The sequence below is a fragment of the Nycticebus coucang genome, chromosome 7, assembly GCF_027406575.1.
Source record: "Nycticebus coucang isolate mNycCou1 chromosome 7, mNycCou1.pri, whole genome shotgun sequence".
In the NCBI taxonomy this organism is placed as follows: domain Eukaryota; kingdom Metazoa; phylum Chordata; class Mammalia; order Primates; family Lorisidae; genus Nycticebus; species Nycticebus coucang.
Window position 1 is genome coordinate 105,250,375 of NC_069786.1, and position 19,411 is coordinate 105,269,785.

Below are 19,411 nucleotides of genomic sequence, written 5' to 3' on the forward strand. Positions count from 1 at the left end.
TGCTGCCAGTTGAGCACTGCAAATCTGAAATTGAGCATTCCTTTTGAACTTCATAACAGCAATGAGTGTTCCAGATGTGAAGAATTTGAGGTTTTCAAATTTGGGATGCTCAGCCTGTATTCTGTTTATCAGAACACAAAACAGACTAAGACAGAAGCAAAAAAACCAGTTTAGTAAATGTGGTAGGAGGATGTTGAAACACATTTATGTGAAAGAGCTATTTTGGAAAAATATGTCTCCCAGGTCAGTTTAAGAATTTTTAAGTCATCTATTTACCTAATGCTTAGAATCATAAAATCCTATTTGCCATACTAGAAAAAAAAAAAAATCAGAGGTCATTTTACTCTTCAGACCAAGTCTCAGGACCAATCCACTGGGAAGGTCATTTCATTCACTTCTGTTCTTAAAAATTTAGATAATTTTGGAGAAACCTCCATGCTAGAAATTTCTTTTAAATGTTTAAAGTTCATTTGAATTTTGTATTCTACTCTGAAAAACAGTGCTGTTTATTTTAATACAATAATGCCTGCCACCTATCAACTAAAATAGGTGGTTTAGAATGACATGCCACATTTATTCTTGGCTTTGCATTACTTCTTAAGATAAAGCTAAACAGTAGCTTGGGTTGGGAAATGTTCATGATTTTTTTTTCTTCAAATAGGTTTCTTCAAACACCTTCAGGAGGTGGTCCTTGAATGGAAGGGACCTAAACCAAAGTCTGAACCCTAATTTTCAATTCCTAGTATATCATATTTTATTAAATTTGTATCCAAGTTTGCTTACTTTAAACTATGACTAACTTGAGCATCATTCTGCTAACATAGGGTTTTCTGAAATTTATTCACCCTCCACATCTCTCCTTAAAAGAAGTATTAATCTTACATAGTCCAATGAAGTATTTATTATAGGGTATCTCAAGGTTACCTATAAAGTCACCGCACATAGAGAAAATGAGAAATTGTAGCTAAATGTACATTTATTTACAAAATACTCCTTAAGAAATTTTCCAGAATATTTTCTGAAAGTATTGGCCACTTTGTAAAAATTTCCCTATGTAGAAGGAACGTGGAACTTTTTCTAGATGAGTTTGTAAACTTAAAACCTAATTGCCCGGTCTCATATGATGAATTTATGTGTGACCTTTGGGACACCCTGTGTATAGTCAAATATAGACATACTACATGGACTTTTTATAGAAAATCTCAACTAACATTAATATATTGAAAGGGTCCAAGAGATCTTGCATTAAAGAAATAAGTTGATTTTCTTAGCCTAGTGTTTTATATATTTTTTCTTTTGAGAATCACATACTTTAATATTTCACAGCACACTAATACTGATTATGGTGGAACAAAGTTAGGAGATAACTATAGGATTGTATTAGTTTCATTTTAGAAATTAGCATGTAGCTGTTCCATTCATATGAGCACTGTACTTAAGGACATATTTTCAGGTAATGGAGAGGAGAAAGCATGTTAAATAGATTAGTCGGCCCTGTCCAAAATTAGATTTGTAAGTATATATTCATCCTACATATTGTCTATATTGTTAGAATTCACCAAATATAAAATGTCCAAACTGATCTCATAATCATTCCCACTGTCATCTTTTCTAGGTCACTATTTTCCTTGTGACTCCAAAGAACCTGTTGTCTTCACTGTTTGGTGGAGTGTTGGGCCATTTTTAATCCATTTCTTCCAGTGGTTAAGCAATACTATTGATTACATATTGTCTGTATCTCTCTATCACGGGTAATACATTAGATACAGGGTGTTTTATTCCAAAGTGAGCTTGCATTATAACCAGGTGCTATTCTTTCTGAAACAGGCTGTATGAGGATAGGCCCTATGAGAATGAAGACATTAAGGGAGTTATAGTATTGCTACACCATTTGAATTTTCTAGGAATAATAATAGCTAACACATTGACAAAATGCCAGGTACTGTTTGAGTGCTTTACATATATTTATTCATTTAATGTTCATAAACCTTTTGAGATGGATGATATTACTGTGTCTTTTTCACGGTCAGAAAAGTGAAATAATATTCTTGTGCCTTACATAATTGGTAAGAGGCAGAACCACTTAAACCCAGGAATCTTAACACTAAAGATATCATTAACTGCTACACTACATTTCTCTTGCTATAAATGAATGATTGTAAATTGCTACATTTTTCATTTTTAAAGACATACAATCTTGTTTTTTTAGAGCGTTCATTCAACAAGAACCCACCTTGTTCTACTCCCTATGCTACTGGCTGAGGTTATAAAGAATAAGATGTGGCCCTTGACCATGTAAAGCTAAATATAAATTTAAAAATTTATTAGTTTAGGCTTAGCTTGCTAAAGAAAAATAGTTTCATTATTTTTAATATGTATTAGTTTTATTAATATTTTTTTAATTGTGGTTTAAAAAACAGCATTAATTCAAATTTACCATCTTAACCATTTTTAAGTAAACAATTTAGTAGTGTGTGTTAAATATATTCACATTGTGGTATAACTGATTTCCAAAACTTAAAAAACTGAAACTTGTACCCATTAAACAATTCTCAATTTCCCCCTTCCCCACCCATTACCCCTGGCAACCACCATTCTAAGTCCTGTTTCTATGAATTTGATTACTTTAGATAGCTCATAAGTGGGATTATAAATTGTCTTTTTGAGACTAGCTTATTTCACTTAGCATGTGCCCTTGAGGTGCATCCATGTTGTAGCTTACAATAGGCCTGCCTTCCTTCAGGGTAGCCCTGAAGTTCCTGTGCAATTTAAACTAAATTTAAATTTAGTTTTATTTTTAGTTTAAATTGCACACGAACTTTATGGCCACCCTGTATATTCCATTGTATGTAAATACATTTTGTTTATCCATTTCTTCTTGCTGGGCATTTAGGTTGTGTGTCTTCCTCTTCTCTATTATGAATAATGCTGCAGTGAACGTGGGTGTGCATATATTTCTTTGAGACCCTACTTTCTTTTCTTTTGGATCATATATTTCTTTGAGACCCTGCTTTCATTTCTTTTGGATATGTAGCCAGAAGTGGTATTGCTGGAACATATGGTAAATTCTGTTTTAATTTTTTTATGAACCCTGATTCTTTTCCATAGCAGCCGCACCATTTTACATTCCCCACCAACCCCACCAGCAGTACACCAGGGTTTTAATTTCTTCACACTCTCATCAACAATTGGTATTTTCTGGTGGCAATAGTGGTGGTTTTCGGTAATAGCTATCCTAGTGGTTAAGTCAGTGGTTCTCAACCTTCCTAATACAGTTCCTCATGTTGGTGACCCCCAACCATAAAATTATTTTTGTTGCTACTTCATAACTGTAATTTTGCTACTATTATGAATCATAATGTAAATATCTGATATGCAGGATGTGTTTAGGCAACCCCTGTGAAAGGGTCATTTTACCCCCAAAGGAGTCTCGAACCCAGGTTCCATCTGATCACTGGGTTAAGTGATATCTAGTACTTTTGATTTGCATTTCCCTAATGATAAGTCTTGTTGAGCATCTTTTTATATGCATATTGGCCATTGTGTATCTCCTTTGGAAAAGTGCCTACTCAAGTCCTGTGTCAATTTCTTTTGATTGTGTTGTTTTATTGTAGAATTGTCAGAATTTCTATATGTTCTCTTGTCAAATACATGATTTGCAAATCTTTTCTCTCATTCCATAGTTACCTTTTCACTGTTTATTGTATCCTTTAACATGCAGAAGTTTTTAAATTTTATGTCATCTTACTTTTCTGTGCTTTTGATGTATCTAAAAAGTTACTGCCAAATCCAGTGTCAGGAAGCTTTTTCTTTATGTTTTCTTCTAAAGGTTATAGTGTTTTAGGTCTTACACTTAGGTCTTTGATCCATTTTGAGTTAATTTTTGTATATGGTATAAGGTAAGGGTCCAACTTCATTCTTTGGCATGTGGATATCCAGTTTTCCCACCACCATTTGCTAAAAAGACTGTCCTGTTAGGTTTTTATAAATGCTCTGCATGTTTGTTTTTTCAAATTAACTTTCTATGGTATATGAAAATTTAACATAAGATCATTTCCAAATCATTCTATATATTTTTCCAGTGTCTGATCTGTTTTGATAATGTTTGTTGCTTTGAGCTATCATAGTTCTCATTTAAAAAGTAACCCAAGTGTGGTTGCTAATGCCTGTAATCCCAGCACTTTGGGAGGCTGAGGCAGGTGGATCACTTCACCTCAGGAGTTCCAGACCACACTAAGCAAGAGTGAGACTCCATCTCTACTAAAAATAGAAAAATTAGCTGGAAGTTTTTGGCAGGCCTTATAGTCCCAGCTCCTCAGGAGGCTGAGGCAAGAGACCTCTTGAGCCCACGAGATTGAAGTTGCTATGATGCCAAGGCACTCTACCCAGGGGAACCGAGTGAGACTCTTGTCTCAAAAAAAAAACAGAATATTAAGTGCTCTGACTCAAAATAAATGATACAGAAATCGTTTTCATAATTTTTCCTGTCTTTTTTTTTTTGCTTGCAGGGAAGCAGCCCGAGAGTGTCGCAGAAAGAAGAAAGAATATGTGAAATGTTTAGAAAACAGAGTGGCAGTACTTGAAAACCAAAACAAGACATTGATTGAGGAGCTAAAAGCACTTAAGGACCTTTACTGCCACAAATCAGATTAATTTGGGATTTAAATTTTCACCTGTTAAGATGGAAAATGAACTGGCTTGGCCACAACCAGAAAGACAAAATAAACATTTTATTTTCTAAACATTTCTTTTTTTCTATGCGCAAAACTGCCTGAAAGCAACTTCAGAATTTCATTCATTTGTGCTTTTGCATTAAACTGTGAATGTCCAACACCTGCCTCCACTTCTCCCCTCAAGAAATTTTCAGCACCAGGAATCATGAAGAGACTTCTCTGCTTTTCAACCCCCACACTCTTCAAGAAGTAATAATTCATTTACTTGTAAATTGATGGGGGAAGTAAGAAAAAGGAAATCTTTTAAAAAAACGATTTCGAGGTTTGTGCTGAGCTCCTTGATTGCCTTAGGGACAGAATTACCCCAGCCTCTTGAGCTGAAGTAATGTGTGGGCCGCATGCATAAAGTAAGTAAGGTACAATGAAGAAGTGTTGATTGCCAAATTGACATGTTTTCACATTTTCATCATCAATTATGTAAAACTGTTAACAGACATACCCTCTAGAAAAGAATTTTAGGATGGTGTTGAAGAAATCAGGAATGAATTCCGGGTGCTTTCTATGTACGTTATCTTCAGTACTGAAAATCTGTCCTTGGTTCTTAAAAACATTCTGTATTAACAACAGCTCTTCCTTAGGTCAGTTGTTGCTTCTTAACTCAGTTTCTGTATGTGTTCAACATTTTTGAATACATTAAAAGAAGTAATCAACTAAATGAAAAAGCATGGTATTTGAATTTTAAATTAAATCTAAGTACATAAAAGTACAAAGCTTATTTTAGTTAGTACTAAATTCTTAGTAAAAAGATGATTAGTAAACCAACCCCTTGAGTTATATAAACAAGGTTTTTAAATAAATATTTCTGTCCTCGCTTTCAAAAATATTTATATTGTCACTCATTTAAAAAAATTTCTAATTTACTGTTAACCCTTTGCACTTACATTACACCACCAAGAGGAAAGCCTTCAAGAAGTTAAAGCAAAGTGATGTATTTGTTTATCAAATGTTACATGTTGTAGAAAAATACTGATTATAAATCCTTCCACACTAATAAACTTCAACAGAGAATCTCTAGTGAATTTTTTAAATGAAGTTGTAAAGATAAGGTTCTAAAAAGTATAGTGTTAGATGTATACAAGGAAAGCAGTTTTCTACAGACATATTTGGATGACAGCTGTACTATATTTGGATTATCATTCTTATAAAACATTTTTTTTGTTGTTCTCTAAAAAGGGTAGTTATGTTTTAGCTTTCCAGTACACTCTGTTGCCTTTGTCATTTTATAAAGGAGCTACCTATTTTAATTCCTGACTATAACAGTCTATATTTGTATGTATCATACATTGTTTCCTCATAATAATTATTATTACTTTATTCACTAAGTCTGATAAATCTGAAAGTTGTCCTTTAAAAGAAAGATAAGACCACTAAGGTAGATTTAAAAAAAAATTGGAGACTGGCATAATGTTTAGATTATGATTTCTCATTTGGTAAGGAAATTCCCAAGAGTCAAGAAATTGAGAAAATTAATGTTTTATATTTAATCATAGGTTAATAATATTACAAAATGTGCAGCTTACATGTTAATTATTGGGTCCATTTTAAAGAGATTTTTAATTAATATTTGTAAATGGTGTATTTTTGTTTGTAACAAACCATTGTCTTTTTTCAAGGATGAACAGTTTATGAAGGAGCATCATTCTAAGAATTGAGTGATGTAGTCTTTATGTTTGGACAATTCACCAGATTCTCAAGAAGGCTTTCAAACGACTATAAAGTTTGATGTTTGTCCTGCTGAGCAAATGGGGAGAGTTATAGCATAAAAATTGTTTGTATACCAGCATAGATACGTCATTTTCTAAAACTGGTTTAATAGAAACCAAGCAAAGTTACAAATCTGTTCACAAACTGGAATTATTTGCTTATTGAGTCAGAATGCTATATTGAACATTTTGAATGTCATGTTTTATAAATGAAAAATTGCCTGATGTTTAGAGATTTGTATTCTCTAAAGTCTGTTTTTCAAAAGTTGAAGCTTTCTGCTTTATTAGGAAGTCAGTGGTCCTCTTAGTCCCTGTGATAAATCAAGGCAATCACATTCATATTAAGCTGGATGAATTTTAAGTTATCAAGACCTGGTCCTTTATATCTTGGAGGAAGATTGCACTGGTTTGAAGTCAGTTATTGAACCGTGAGGTGAGGAATGTATCCTGTTACTAAGTCTGTTTAGACCCTTGGAAAGACTTGAAGATTTCAGTTTATACAAACGGAAATCAAGCATCTTTTATGCAGACTTTTTTTTTTTAATATGAGAATGGGGGGGAGGTGTTTGTTTTTAAGCATGAAACTTTGAGAACCTTTATTAAGAAAATGAGATAATAAAAAAAAAAAAATCCTATAGCCAAGAACATATGTGGCCACGTTACCAGTAATGTTTTTCTCTTCATATTGGCCAAAAGGGAATGAAAGTGTCATCATAGGAATTTGTACATATGCTACTGATTTGCCTAGAAAATAGCAAGTTTGGTATCGCTCACTTTGCAAATATAGGGCCATGTGGCACTTTTATCTATAGGACAGATTAACTCTAATAAAAATGAAGTGGGGAGGGGTTTATTTTTGATATCTTACTCTTATGAGTTTTGAGCTTTGATAGTGTTTAACTGCAAAGTGGTTTAGAAAGGGCTAGATCCAATGTGTTCATTATTAAAAAACTGGCATCAGATATAATTTTAAGTTCATTCTTTTTCAAACTCAAGTACCATATTGGCAACCATATATTGTCATAGGTGCTCTGTTCATTTAGATATCTTGGGGGGTGGCATTTGTATAATATGTGTAAATATATATACATACAGTATATAATCTAAAGCTCTGAGAGCTCTTAAGTCAGGAATGCTGAGTATTATAGTATATTGAGGTCAGATGAAATTTTACATTTCTGTGTGTTCTGTTGCCCCCCTTCTGGTAGTTTCTATGACTGCATTACTTCAGCACTCATGATTGATTTTTTTATCTTTGAATTTTCTTCCAAGAATTTTATTTTATTATTAGTTTTCTTTGGCTTGATACTTTTAAATACGTTAACTAGTCACTTGAAAACTTCCCCCACTAAAAGTATTTGGTTTTTATGCTTTGTCTCTGGCAGCTATAACAGTGGTTAAGAACATTTTAAAGATAGCTTTTATAATGAACCACTGACTTTTCAAAAATCATCCTGGGGGAGGAATGTTGATGTTTCATTTGAGCAGGGATTTTTTCAGAAAGTGTGTTTTGACAGTAGTCAGTGGCAGTGCTAGTCTGAAAGCACAATACCAGTTAGGCAGCCTGTCCCATCAGACGTCATCTGGCTGAAGCTTATCTGTCTCTCAGGACTAATCCCTACTATCATTTAACCTTTTGGGGTGGCATGTGGAATCATACAAAGGCTTAGGAACAAACAAGTTTGTTTAAACCAGGATGCTTTTACTTACTTGAAGTGACTTCAATCTAGATTTCTTCTTTTCATATGTAATAGGTTTGTAATTCTGTGATCTGCGAGAGTCAGCTATTAGCATAAATAGGTCTCTGTTTATTTTGAAGATCAAAGGCTGCTTCATTTTGTAGGATTTTATAAGGCTAAAATTATTAAACTTAGGATTTTGAATTAAAATGGGCTTTAGATATAGTGGTCACATGCCTTCCAGTTATTTTCAAGAGGCTTTATTTTGTCGCCTATATAGCCCTGAAAACTGTTGGTATATTTTTTTTCACTGACCTAATACAAAAGTTGTATATTTATTTGGATTATATTTACATTATATTCTTTGTAAATGTTAGGTGTAACTTGCACTTTTAAAAATGACCCAGTTTGGGTGTTAGCAACTTAATGAAATTCCCTCATCAGTTAATTATCAACTGGCTTTTTGGTCTTTCTCCTGTCTTCAAATCATGTGACTTTAGAAGCTTTTCATGGATTGAAATATTTTAGCACCTCGAAGCTAGCCTTAAAAAAATAGCTGTAAAAGAAAATAACCAGAAAATTAGATTTGCCTAGCCCAGTTAATGTGAAGATGGGCTAAAACCTTATTTTATTCTTTTTTTTTATCATGGGTAAGTATTGAATGAAAAGTAATTGGAGTAAATATATTTCCAGTTTTACATGAGATTTTATTCTCATCCCAACATTAGTATATATAGTATGCCAAAATACCCATTATTTTTTTCCAGAATAGTAAAAGATTTTTTTAAGCAAGTAAATTATGGATATCACATGTAGTTATCATTTTACTAAATTATTTTCATTTTAAATTGGCTTTGTTGACATCAAGGAAATATTGCCTGAATTTGATTTCAGATAAGAAGGAGAAAGTGAAGTGTGCTTAGTCTGGTAGGGAGAGTTGTGAGATAGATAAATGTGCTCACTTGGCTGTACAAAGCACAACTAGAACTTGATGTTGGATGGCTTACATACATCTTGAATACTTTTAATATTTAATAATGTTGACTACACAGTCACTGTATGTACTAGGAACTGGTTTCCTTGACTTCCTAGAATCAATGGCTAGGAGAGGCATTAAGCCTTGAGGGATTGAACATATCATGCAGCTGAGTCAGTATGGAAGAATTTCAAATAAATCAAACAGGGTGCTGAAGTTCCATCTGTCTCATCTGCTTGTGGTAAGTTCTTACTGATTAGTGAATGTAGCTTAAGCCTTTGTATGTGTCCTCAGGGGGCAAACTTTTAAGAGGGACCAGATAACGTTTGGATGGAGGGATTCTATTTCAGGTGTTTTAACTTGAAATTTATTTTTTAAAAAAAGAAAAATTAAAAAAAAAAATAGAACAAAGCCTGTGATGGAAGTTGATACTATAAACAGGCAGAGTTGTTTAGCACAGAGAGAAAATATTAAATATTGACCTGTCTGCATTCTGGTACTCTGGATGCAGGTCCCAGCTGGGTATAACATGATTTTTAATAATACTCACCAGCAAGTAAAAGGAAAATGAACAATCTTCAGGAAATGTCTTTGAAAAGAATCAAACAGTAGGAAATTCAGATTTTACCTACTTTATGTGGCATTATTTAATAGTTGCCTATCAAAGCATGGCATTTCCAAGCTTCCGTCTGAGGAGTATCTCAGAGATGTGACAGTAAATATAAGATAGTTTAAAATTGGTAGGGAAGGAAGAAAATCCCTGCAAATAATGATCTTAAGTTAGTTGCCCAAGTGAAATGATCTATCATTGTGTTTGGGAGGTTTTATTTTCTTATGTTTTTAAAATTGGTAAATGCTTTATAGATGTATTTTTATCCAGGTGCCACTCCAATTTGTGTATGTAATAAAATTATTTATATTAAAAGTGGGAAATAATTTGTCATTATTTTGAGTGTAGATTTATTAGAGGTGGCAAAAAAGAGTGCTAGTTAGCAGTTTTCCATGTAAAATTGTCCTTGACTGATTTGTCCACGTCAGTTGAACCCGCCCCCAAGAGGAATTATTTCTAACCTGTATGTATCATTTGAAGCTTTTTAAAAACAAAATTATCAGGGAAATTCCTAGAGAGTATGATATTTGGCTTTTTGGTTTTTCCTTGAGGATTGGGGTAAAGAATACTTCCCCCCAAACTATCAGCACAAAACAGGGTATTGATTTTTAACTCTGATATTTCTATTGGAGTTGAATACTAAATAAATAACTACCATGAGGGAAATACATTTCTAATAAAATTCCCTACATTCTAGAAACATCCCTGTTTTAATTTTTTTAACCTAAATTGTTGTGCTTTATATGTAAAGAATAAAAATGTACTGAGTTACAATGCATTTTATTAACACTATGTACATATTAGCTGCTTTGTGTTCAGAATGGTAGCAATTGCTTTGTATATTAAAGTGATCCTTGTGAATTTGTGAAATATTGTCATAAAGTGCTTTTTCTTACTGTAATCTTTGTGGTATCAACTGTCTAATGCCCTTTTTTCACAAACATTTACGTGCAGTCACATAAACATACTTTTAAAAACTCTGCAAGTCTCATTTTTGGGAGTGGGATCTCTGTCTTGTTTTTTGCTAGTTTGAAGCCATACTTTCTTGAATTTAGGTTAAATGAGCAAAAGTTATGTTAGAATTTATCACAAAATTGTGTTACACAGCAACAAAATTCAAGTAACAGGAACATATCATCAAGTACTTCATTTCACTGCATTCATTATTAGCATAAACTTTTTTTTTTCTTTTCAGTAAGATTGAACAGTATCTGAGGATTAGGAGATGTTACTGTCCTGTTGAGATGACTAATGGAGACATGCAGCCAGCTTTGTCTCCAATGTCATAAAATGCGTATGCACACTGAAAAGACAATAAGAACAGATTAATATTTTGGGTCCCCGTGCAATTCTAAAATTTTGTGATATTATAAAATGAAGGAAGATGTGGTTAATTTTTGCTTAGTAAGAATAAAACATTTTCTCCTGTGCTATTGAACTTCTGAAATAAGCAGCTACGTTTATTCCTAAGTATGTTCTTTCTTTTTTTTTCTAATTCCCAAAATGTATTTGGTAAGCCTGGTACACCTGCCATTGTATTCAAAGAATTACATCAATTTCATTTCTTTTCTACAAAGAATTTATCGTACAAAATCAGACATTTTTGAGAGGGAAAGAGTGATATAGGAGACAACAGGATAAATCAGGATTGTGCTGAGCAAATCAGAATCTTTGGTCACCCTACATGTTAGTTGCGTTCAGGTGCTTGAACTTCCAGTAAGATTGCCTATCTTTATCGATCCCTTTGCTGTCACTTGACAAGTATTTGTTCAGGACATTTCTGGGCAGCAAAGTGACAAAAAAGTAAAGTCTGTCTTCAAGAAGCTAAGACACACATCTAGGGACACAATTCTGGTAACATTTAAAACAGTTTTAGTTCTGAATTCTAGACTCTAAGTTTGTCATTTCCACTCACTGGAAAACACAGGCCCAGAACAAATTAATTTCTCCTCCAAATCCTTCAGTTGGTTTTTCTGTCTTGTAAATAGTTCCAATATCCATTGTGTTTTAAGGAAAAGCACAGTTTTAATCAGTGTTATCTTTGATCTCACTGTGCATTTGAAAGCAGTGACCAAAGGGGTTGAGAATTCTAATGAAGGTCTAATGTGAAAAGAAATGGTGATTTCCAGGAGTTTGAGTGCCATTTTTGCTTGTTTTTAATTGTGATGCAGTTTACATAAAATTAACCATAGCAGAGTGAACAATTAAGTGGTATTTAATATATTCACAATGTTGTGACCACATTATCTAGTCCCAAAACATTTTCATCACTGCAAAATAAAAACCTATACCCATGAGTTACTCTCCATTTCCCTGTCCCCTCAGCCCCTGGCAGTCACCTCTGCTTTCTGTTTCTATGGATTTACATCTGAGCATTTCATATAAATGGGAATCCTACTGTCACATAAATATGTATATGACCTTTGTGTCTGGCTTCTTTCACTCAGCATGCTTTTGAAGTTCGTTCACGTTGTACGATGTGTCAGTACTTCGGACCTTTTTATAGCTGCATAGCATTCCACTGTACATACATACCACAAGTTTATGTCTGTTGATGATATCTGTGCTGCTTCCATTGTTTGGCTGTTGTGAATAGTGCTGTAAAGAACATTTGTGTACAAGTGAGTCCCTGTTTTCTATTCTTTGGGGTATCCTAAGCAAAGTATCTCAAGAATGGAAAAACAAACACCACGTGTACTCTAACGAATTGGAACTAACCAATAGGTAGACAGAGAGAAATGAAAGTCACTGGAAATCGAGCATGGGGGAAGGGTGCAACACTGTTCAGGTTCTGGACACATTCATAGTCCTGAATCAAGCATTACAAAAGCTATCCATGGAATAAAATTTCTCTGGGTTATGTACCTGGGAGTGGAATTGCTGGGTCTTATGGTGATTCTACGTTTAACTTTCCAAGGAACCATGAAACTTCCTCAGCAGCTGCATCATTTTACATTCCACCATTGATCTGTGAAGGTTCTAATTTATCCACATCCTCACAACACTTAACTTTGCCTTTTAAAAAATTATAGCCATCTTCACAGGCATGGCCTCCCACTGCAGTTTTGATTTGTATTTCCCTAATGACTAATGTGCATTTTTTCATGTGTGTTTGGTCATTTGCATATCTTTAGAGAAATGTCAGTTAAGTCCCTTTGCTCACTTTTTTTTTTTTTTTGAGACAGAGTTTCACTTTGTTTCCCTGGTTAGAATGCCATGACATCATACCTCACAGCAACCCCAACCTCTTGGACTCATGCTATCCTCTTGCCTCAGCCTCCTTGAGTAGCTGGGACTACAAGCACCTGCCACAATACTTAGCCATTATTTTTTTAGAGACAGGGTCTTGCTCAAGCTGTCTCAAACTCATGAGCTCAAGCGATTGCCTTGCACCCACCTCGGCCTCCCAGAGTCAAGGATTTATAGGTGGGGACCACCCCTTGTAGCCTACCTTTGCTCATTTTTTAAATTGTGTTTTTTGTTGAGTTGTGAGTCCTTTATATATTCTAAATACTAGACCCTTACAGTATTTTCTTCTGTAAGTTTTCTTTTTGCTTTCTTGATGTTATTTCTTAGTTGTTTTTAAATATGTATACTTGTAAAAAATTAAACGTTGCCAAAGGGTGAACAGTAAATAGCAATTTCTTGTATACCCTTTTATTGTCAATCTGTGCATATATGTGCAAATGTAATACATTTTGTCCTCCAGCTCCCTTTTTCCACAATTCGTGGCTCATAAACTGTTCTCATTGTACCAATATATCTTTTAATTTAACCAGTACCCTCTTCTGTGGACATTTATGTTGTCTGAAACTTTTGACTGTTACATATGTGCACAAGTTAGTAACTAGATATACACAAATTAGTATATCTCCAGAATATTGAGTAGAAATTATTTCTGAAGTATGGTTCTCTTCATATTAAAAGCATTAAGAATTGGCTAAAAAAATTATTTTTATTATCATATTGGTTAGTATAGTAACATCAAACTTTATAGTCTTTTTTGTTTTTTTTTTCAGGAAGAAAAATTAGAAGTAACACTTAGTATACTATTTCTCCTTCTAATCTCCTTCAGAGACAACTATTCTCAGCAAAAAAGAAAATTCTCCGTGTGCCATCTTTTCTGTTATTACTAAATGTTTAACCCTCCCCTGGATATAGACAGAAAAGCAAAACATGGTTTTGGAGCAGAAAGAGCTAGTAGATCCTCCAGTTTTGAAGTAGAACACAGCTGAGGACTGCTCACGCTATCCATGTTAGTGCTGTGAGAACACAAGTCTTCATTTCCCAGAGCACGGCCACCCATACTTACTGCACTGACTCACCTCATTCTTGTGAAGGACTTTGATAATGCTACTTCTGGACAGGCTTGGTGGCTGACGCCTGTAATCCAAGGCAGGTGGATTGCCTGAGCTCAAGAGTTCAAGACTAGCCTGAGCCAAAGCCAGACCTTGTCTCTAAAAATACCCAGGTGTTGTGGCAGGCACCTGTAGTCCCAGCTACTTGGGAGGCTGAGACAAAAGAATGGCTTGAGCCCAAGAGCTTGAGGTTGCTGTGAGCTGTGATGCCATGGTACTCCACTGGAGCAACAAAGTGAGACAATGTCTCAAAAAAAAAAATCTACTCTCTAGGTAGAAAGTCTAGGAAGCACTAAGATTATGACCATTTTTCTAACACTAAAAGGACTTGCATATCTATTTTACCAACTATTCAGGTAAATAGGACTACTTAACAATATTGGGTATATTATATAGTGATTTTTTTTTTTTTGAGACAATCTATTTCAGGCTGGAGTGTCATGGTGTCGGCCCAGCTCACAGCAACCTCAAACTCCTGAGTTCAAGCAATCCTCCTGCCTCAGCCTCCCAAGTAACTGCTCACCACAACCCCCAGCTATACATAGTAATTTTTTAAAGATTTTTTGTTTTTTTTTTTTGGTTTTTGTTAAATTAAGAATTGGTAGAAGCTGGGCCAGTGGCAGTAATCCAAGCAACTCAGGAGGTGGAGGCAGGAGAGAGGATCTCTTAAGCCCTGGATTTATATGTTTCTGTGAGCTATGATTGTGTCACTGCACTCCAGCCTGGGTGAAGAAGAAAAAAAGAATTGCATCCCATAAACTAACTAGAAAGTAAATTGTATTAATTGCTGAAGTGAAGATTATGAGTGAATTAATTGCTGAAATTCATGGCAATTTTGTTATTGAGAATATGCTATTTTTTAACTTTAATTTCTTTTTCTGTCTATCTTGGTTGAATGTCAGATGACTATTTTTCATTTTCAGAGTCTCACTCTGTCACCCAGGCTAGAATGGGTTGGCATCATCGTAGCTCACAGCAACCGCAAACTCCTGGACTCAAGGGATCCTCTTGCCTCAGCCTCGGGAGTGACTGGGACTACAGGGGCTGCCACTACATCCAGCTAGTCTTTCTATTTTTAGTAGAGAAGGGGTCTCACTCCTGTTAAGGCTGGTCTCAAACTTCTGAGCTCAAGCAATCCACCCCCTCTTGGCTTCCTAGAATGCTAGGATTATAGGCATAAGCCACTGACCTCGGCTAACTGATGACTTTTGTCCCTAGCTCAGATGAGGTCTAGCTAGGTTGTCCAGGATAGTCTTGAATTCCTACCCTGAAGCAACCCACTGGCTACCTCATCCTTCCAAACTGCTAGGATTCCAGGTGTGAGCCACTGTGCCTAAATATATCCCTTAAAACTTGTCCTTTACCATGTGTTAACACTTGAGATATAAAGTGCTAAGATAAAACATTCTAAACAATGTTACTGTTCTGCCCTGTTTTCAATCTAGTGTCTAGTTAAGTATTTTGATCAATTAGAATTTTGATCTTTTTGTTAAAAGAATAAATGTTCAACTAGAAACTATTTGAAAATGATGCCCAGGCCATCTATTGTGAGCTATCCCTAAGAGGTGACTTATATGTTATAACATATGTTACTTATAACATAGTAACATTCTTTATAGTGGAGTTCTAAGAACCTGGTGTCATGTGTGTTATTTGAACATAGCCTCTTGGCAGCAGTATTTGATCTTGAGGGAAAAGTTACTGATACCTATTAGATAACTTAAAACTATGTTACAATTCAAAGAAAATGTTTCTGTATCTTTCTGAGGACAAAACAAAAGCACACTTAAAATGTACATTTATAGGATAAATTAAAACATCTAACATAAGTAAAAAATGTCCCAACTTCGCTGACATTTGCAGTGGCCACTAGTGTGCTGCCCAAGTATTTACTCTCCCTCTCTTCTCACATCCCACCCCTACCCCCGAAGCAGCTCTGGGAATACATCCAGCTTCGGGGAATGCTAGTGGCTGATAGCTACTGAGTCCTGATGCAAGCACTATCTCTAGCCCAAGGTCAGGCCTCCTGCATCCAATGGCTAGTCCATACAGGAACATCCCAGGTCTAAAGAGTTAGCTGAGCACTTTCCTGACTGCGTCCCAGCTCAAGTCTCCCTTTGTCCCAGTCCTGCTTCTGATTCCCTCAGAGTACTGATCTTAGCTAGCATTCTCATTTAAATTTTCTGCATCCTCATCTTCATCTCTGAATCTTTTTCCCCAGGAAACCTGACCTGAGACAACATTCTAAACCCAAAGAAAAATCACTTGATTTTCACTTATTTAATCAAACTGTTCCTGATTTTTTTTTCTTGATTATTCTTCTATTTTTAGGACAAGACAAATTACCTTCAACCTTTCCTAATCCTTAATCTTATGAAAATGTAAAATATAACCCAGTAACGGCTTACCTCACCTGGTGGAGCACCCAGGTATCTTACTAAAGCTCCCTACTGGCACGTCACCCTGCCCCCATCCATTTTAATACCTATCTCCGAAGTCAGGGATCCTGAAGGAACTGAACTCTAACATACTTATTTCTAGTAATATACCTAAATGGAACTGGCTTTTCATTACAGAGTCAGTGATATTGCCAAGCTTCCTTTTGTTTCGTTTGAGACAGAGTCTCACTTTGTCACCCTTGGTACAGTACTGTAGCTCACAGCAATCTCAAACTATTGAGCTCAAGTGACCCTCTTGCCTCAGCCTCCTGATAGCTGGGACTACAAACCTGCCACAATGCCCAGCTATTTTTTCTATTTTTAGTAGACACAGGGTCTTCCTCCTGCTCAGGCTTGTCTCAAACTGCTGAGCTCAAACAATCCACCCCCTTGGCCTCCCAGAGTGCTGGCATGAGAGGTATGAGCCACTGCGCCTAGCCATGTTTTTTATTTTACTTGTTTTTAAAGACTTTCCATAGTCACGGTGCAGTATTGGGATTTTATGGATTCAGTAAGCTCTAGCTATTTCCAGTTTGTGTGCATTTATCAGAATTGTGTTGAACTGGTACAGAATGCTCACAATTTTTAATTCATCTTTATTAAAGTAAAGCTGCTATGGAGGAGGCCTGGTTTTTAATGTTTGTAAAATAAATCTCTTTCTAATAACCATATTGAGATTATAATATTCTTGCAGTCTAAATTTGTTTCAGCTATTGTTTAAGCTTTTATGTTGTTGAAAAAAAAATTTGTGGAGACCTGGCCAGCGGCACAACAGTTGCAGCTGAGCATCTTCTGAACAAGGGTAACAAGGACTGTGGACAGGAACCATGGGCAGCTGGGGCCCTCCTGTGCTGCCTGGTTAAGATGACTGGAGTGGGTCAGGCAGCACACAGCCTGCAGCCCCCCTCTGTGCCAAGCAGCGGCCTGCCCACAGACACACAAACTCGAGCCACTTCTAAGAAGAGTATCACCTACAAGGTCCACGGAAGTCCAAGTTTCCAGACATATCATTCAAGAGATTCAGAGAATAATGTTACAAAAATAACCAAACAGAGATGAGAGAATGGGCAGATGAAAGCTACAGGGGGAATGTCAGAAAGGACAACAAACCCCATGTAAGCAAAAGTCAGAGAAAGCGCTCAAGGGTAAGAATCAGCTCTGAGAGGCCAGCAACAAGCACCAGAAGCTCAGGGAGAGCTGAAGGACCTGACCCAGGAGGCAGAACCACTAGACAAATTTCAGGACAACTGGCAATTCTGGAGAGCAAAGGCTTCATCCCAGCTTTAGGCAGTGAGACCTGGCAACACAGCAAGACTCCAGGACAGGCCACACATCAGGCTCTATGTTGCTGTTAGAAACTTCCCAAGATGAGCTGAAGCTTTTTAACAAAACAGCCAAAAGCAGAGTGAGGAAGTTACAGGCATTAGTTGAAGATGAAAGAAGAAGAAAGGATCCAATTCCTACAACAGCAAACCTTATTTAACCATCAACTAAATGATTTTACGGCAGCCACTGAAGAAATGTGGCAGCTATTAGAAATGTGATAAAAAGTAAGTGGCCAGATGGGGATAAACTCCCAGAGGAAGCCACTTTTAGGACATCTTCTTGGCCATTATTTTCTAGGACTCAACCATTTGCAGAATGAAAACAATTTCTGCAGTAAAATTAAGAACAATTTATGCTGGAATGGTATTTCCTCTTTTAAGCAAGTTTTCCCAACATGCAGGTTTGTCAGCCCTCCTGAGCCGTATGCGGGTAACTGAGGCCTACTTGGATTGGCCTCCTAGGCGACCACTTGACTCTAACACATCATTAGAATTTGGGGACCAAAAAAAAAAAAAGAATTTGGGGACCAAACCAGCCACAGCCAGAGGATCTAAAATGTCATATTCCATTTTTTTTTTTTTTAGACAGAGTCCCACACTCTGTTCACCCTGGGTAGAGTGCCTTGGCATCATCATAGCTCACAGCAACCTCAAATTCCTGGGCTCAAGTGATTCTCTTTGCCTCGGCCTCCCAAATGGCTGACACTACAGGTACCTGCCATAACGCCCAGTAGGTTGTTCTTTTTTCAGTAGAGATGGGGTCTTGCTCTCCCTCAGTCTGGTCTCAAACTCCTGAGCTCAAGAAATCTGCCTGCCTACGCCTCTCAGAGTGCTAAGATTACACATTCAAATTTTTGAGAAGAAATCTTAATTATAATGGAGCACAGGTGCTCTAGGGGAGCCATCATTAAGGAACTATGCTGTCCCCTTCTAACTTGGAGCACATTCTGTCCCATCCTGGCTAGGCTTCTGTATATCTCAGTTATTTATGAACTTAAAAGTTACCTGGAGTGTTTTTGGCTTAATAAATGGGTGAGTAGTAACACATACTTGAAACAATACACCTTAGAGCTCTTAATTTAAGTCACTTCCAGTTTTTTAAAAAGTGCTTTGAAAATAAATATTTATGTGAATATTCTGAATATGACACTGAGGAATAAAAATAGCCATTTAACCTGAAAAAAAAAATTTGTGTAACTTCATTCTAAAAGTCTACCAAAGACAATGTAGCAATCATTTAACACAAAGGTCAATATGTTCTAAATGTACCTTTTTCCTTATTAGTTTATTGTATGCCAGATACTGGGAAGCAAACAGCAAAAGAGGCAGAAGCCTTCTCATTGGGCTCATGGTCTACTGGGGAATTCTGACCCTGAATGAGCAAGCACAACACAGCAGGAGCCTATACTTGGGGTGCCACCCGCTCAGGAGAAGAGGAGATTTAAAACCTTTTTTCAGGGCCCGACGTGGTGGCTCACACCCAGCACCCTGGGAAGCCAAAGCGGGTGGATAGCCTGAGCTCACCAGTTCGAGATCTGCCTAGGCCAGAGCGAGACCTCATCTCTAAAAATAGCCAGGCATTGTGGCAG

At 36.1% G+C, this 19,411-nt stretch overlaps 2 protein-coding genes across 5 annotated transcripts in view; one reads left to right on the forward strand and one right to left on the reverse strand.

The window, feature by feature from the left end:
• CREB1 (cAMP responsive element binding protein 1) overlaps positions 1 to 10,681 on the forward strand; it is an 80,970-nt gene extending 70,289 nt beyond the window's left edge. For 2 of the 4 annotated variants that reach the window (XM_053596692.1, XM_053596693.1), the window contains one exon: positions 4,509 to 10,681. In XM_053596692.1, coding sequence (XP_053452667.1) covers positions 4,509 to 4,653 — 145 coding nt within the window. In that variant the 3' untranslated portion in view covers positions 4,654 to 10,681. The remainder of the gene's footprint in view (positions 1 to 4,508) is intronic. The other 2 variants (XR_008381147.1, XR_008381146.1) reach the window with 2 other exon arrangements.
• Positions 1 to 19,411, reverse strand: part of METTL21A (methyltransferase 21A, HSPA lysine) — a 40,708-nt gene that overhangs the window by 6,658 nt on the left and 14,639 nt on the right. The gene's annotated exons all lie outside the window — the stretch shown is intronic.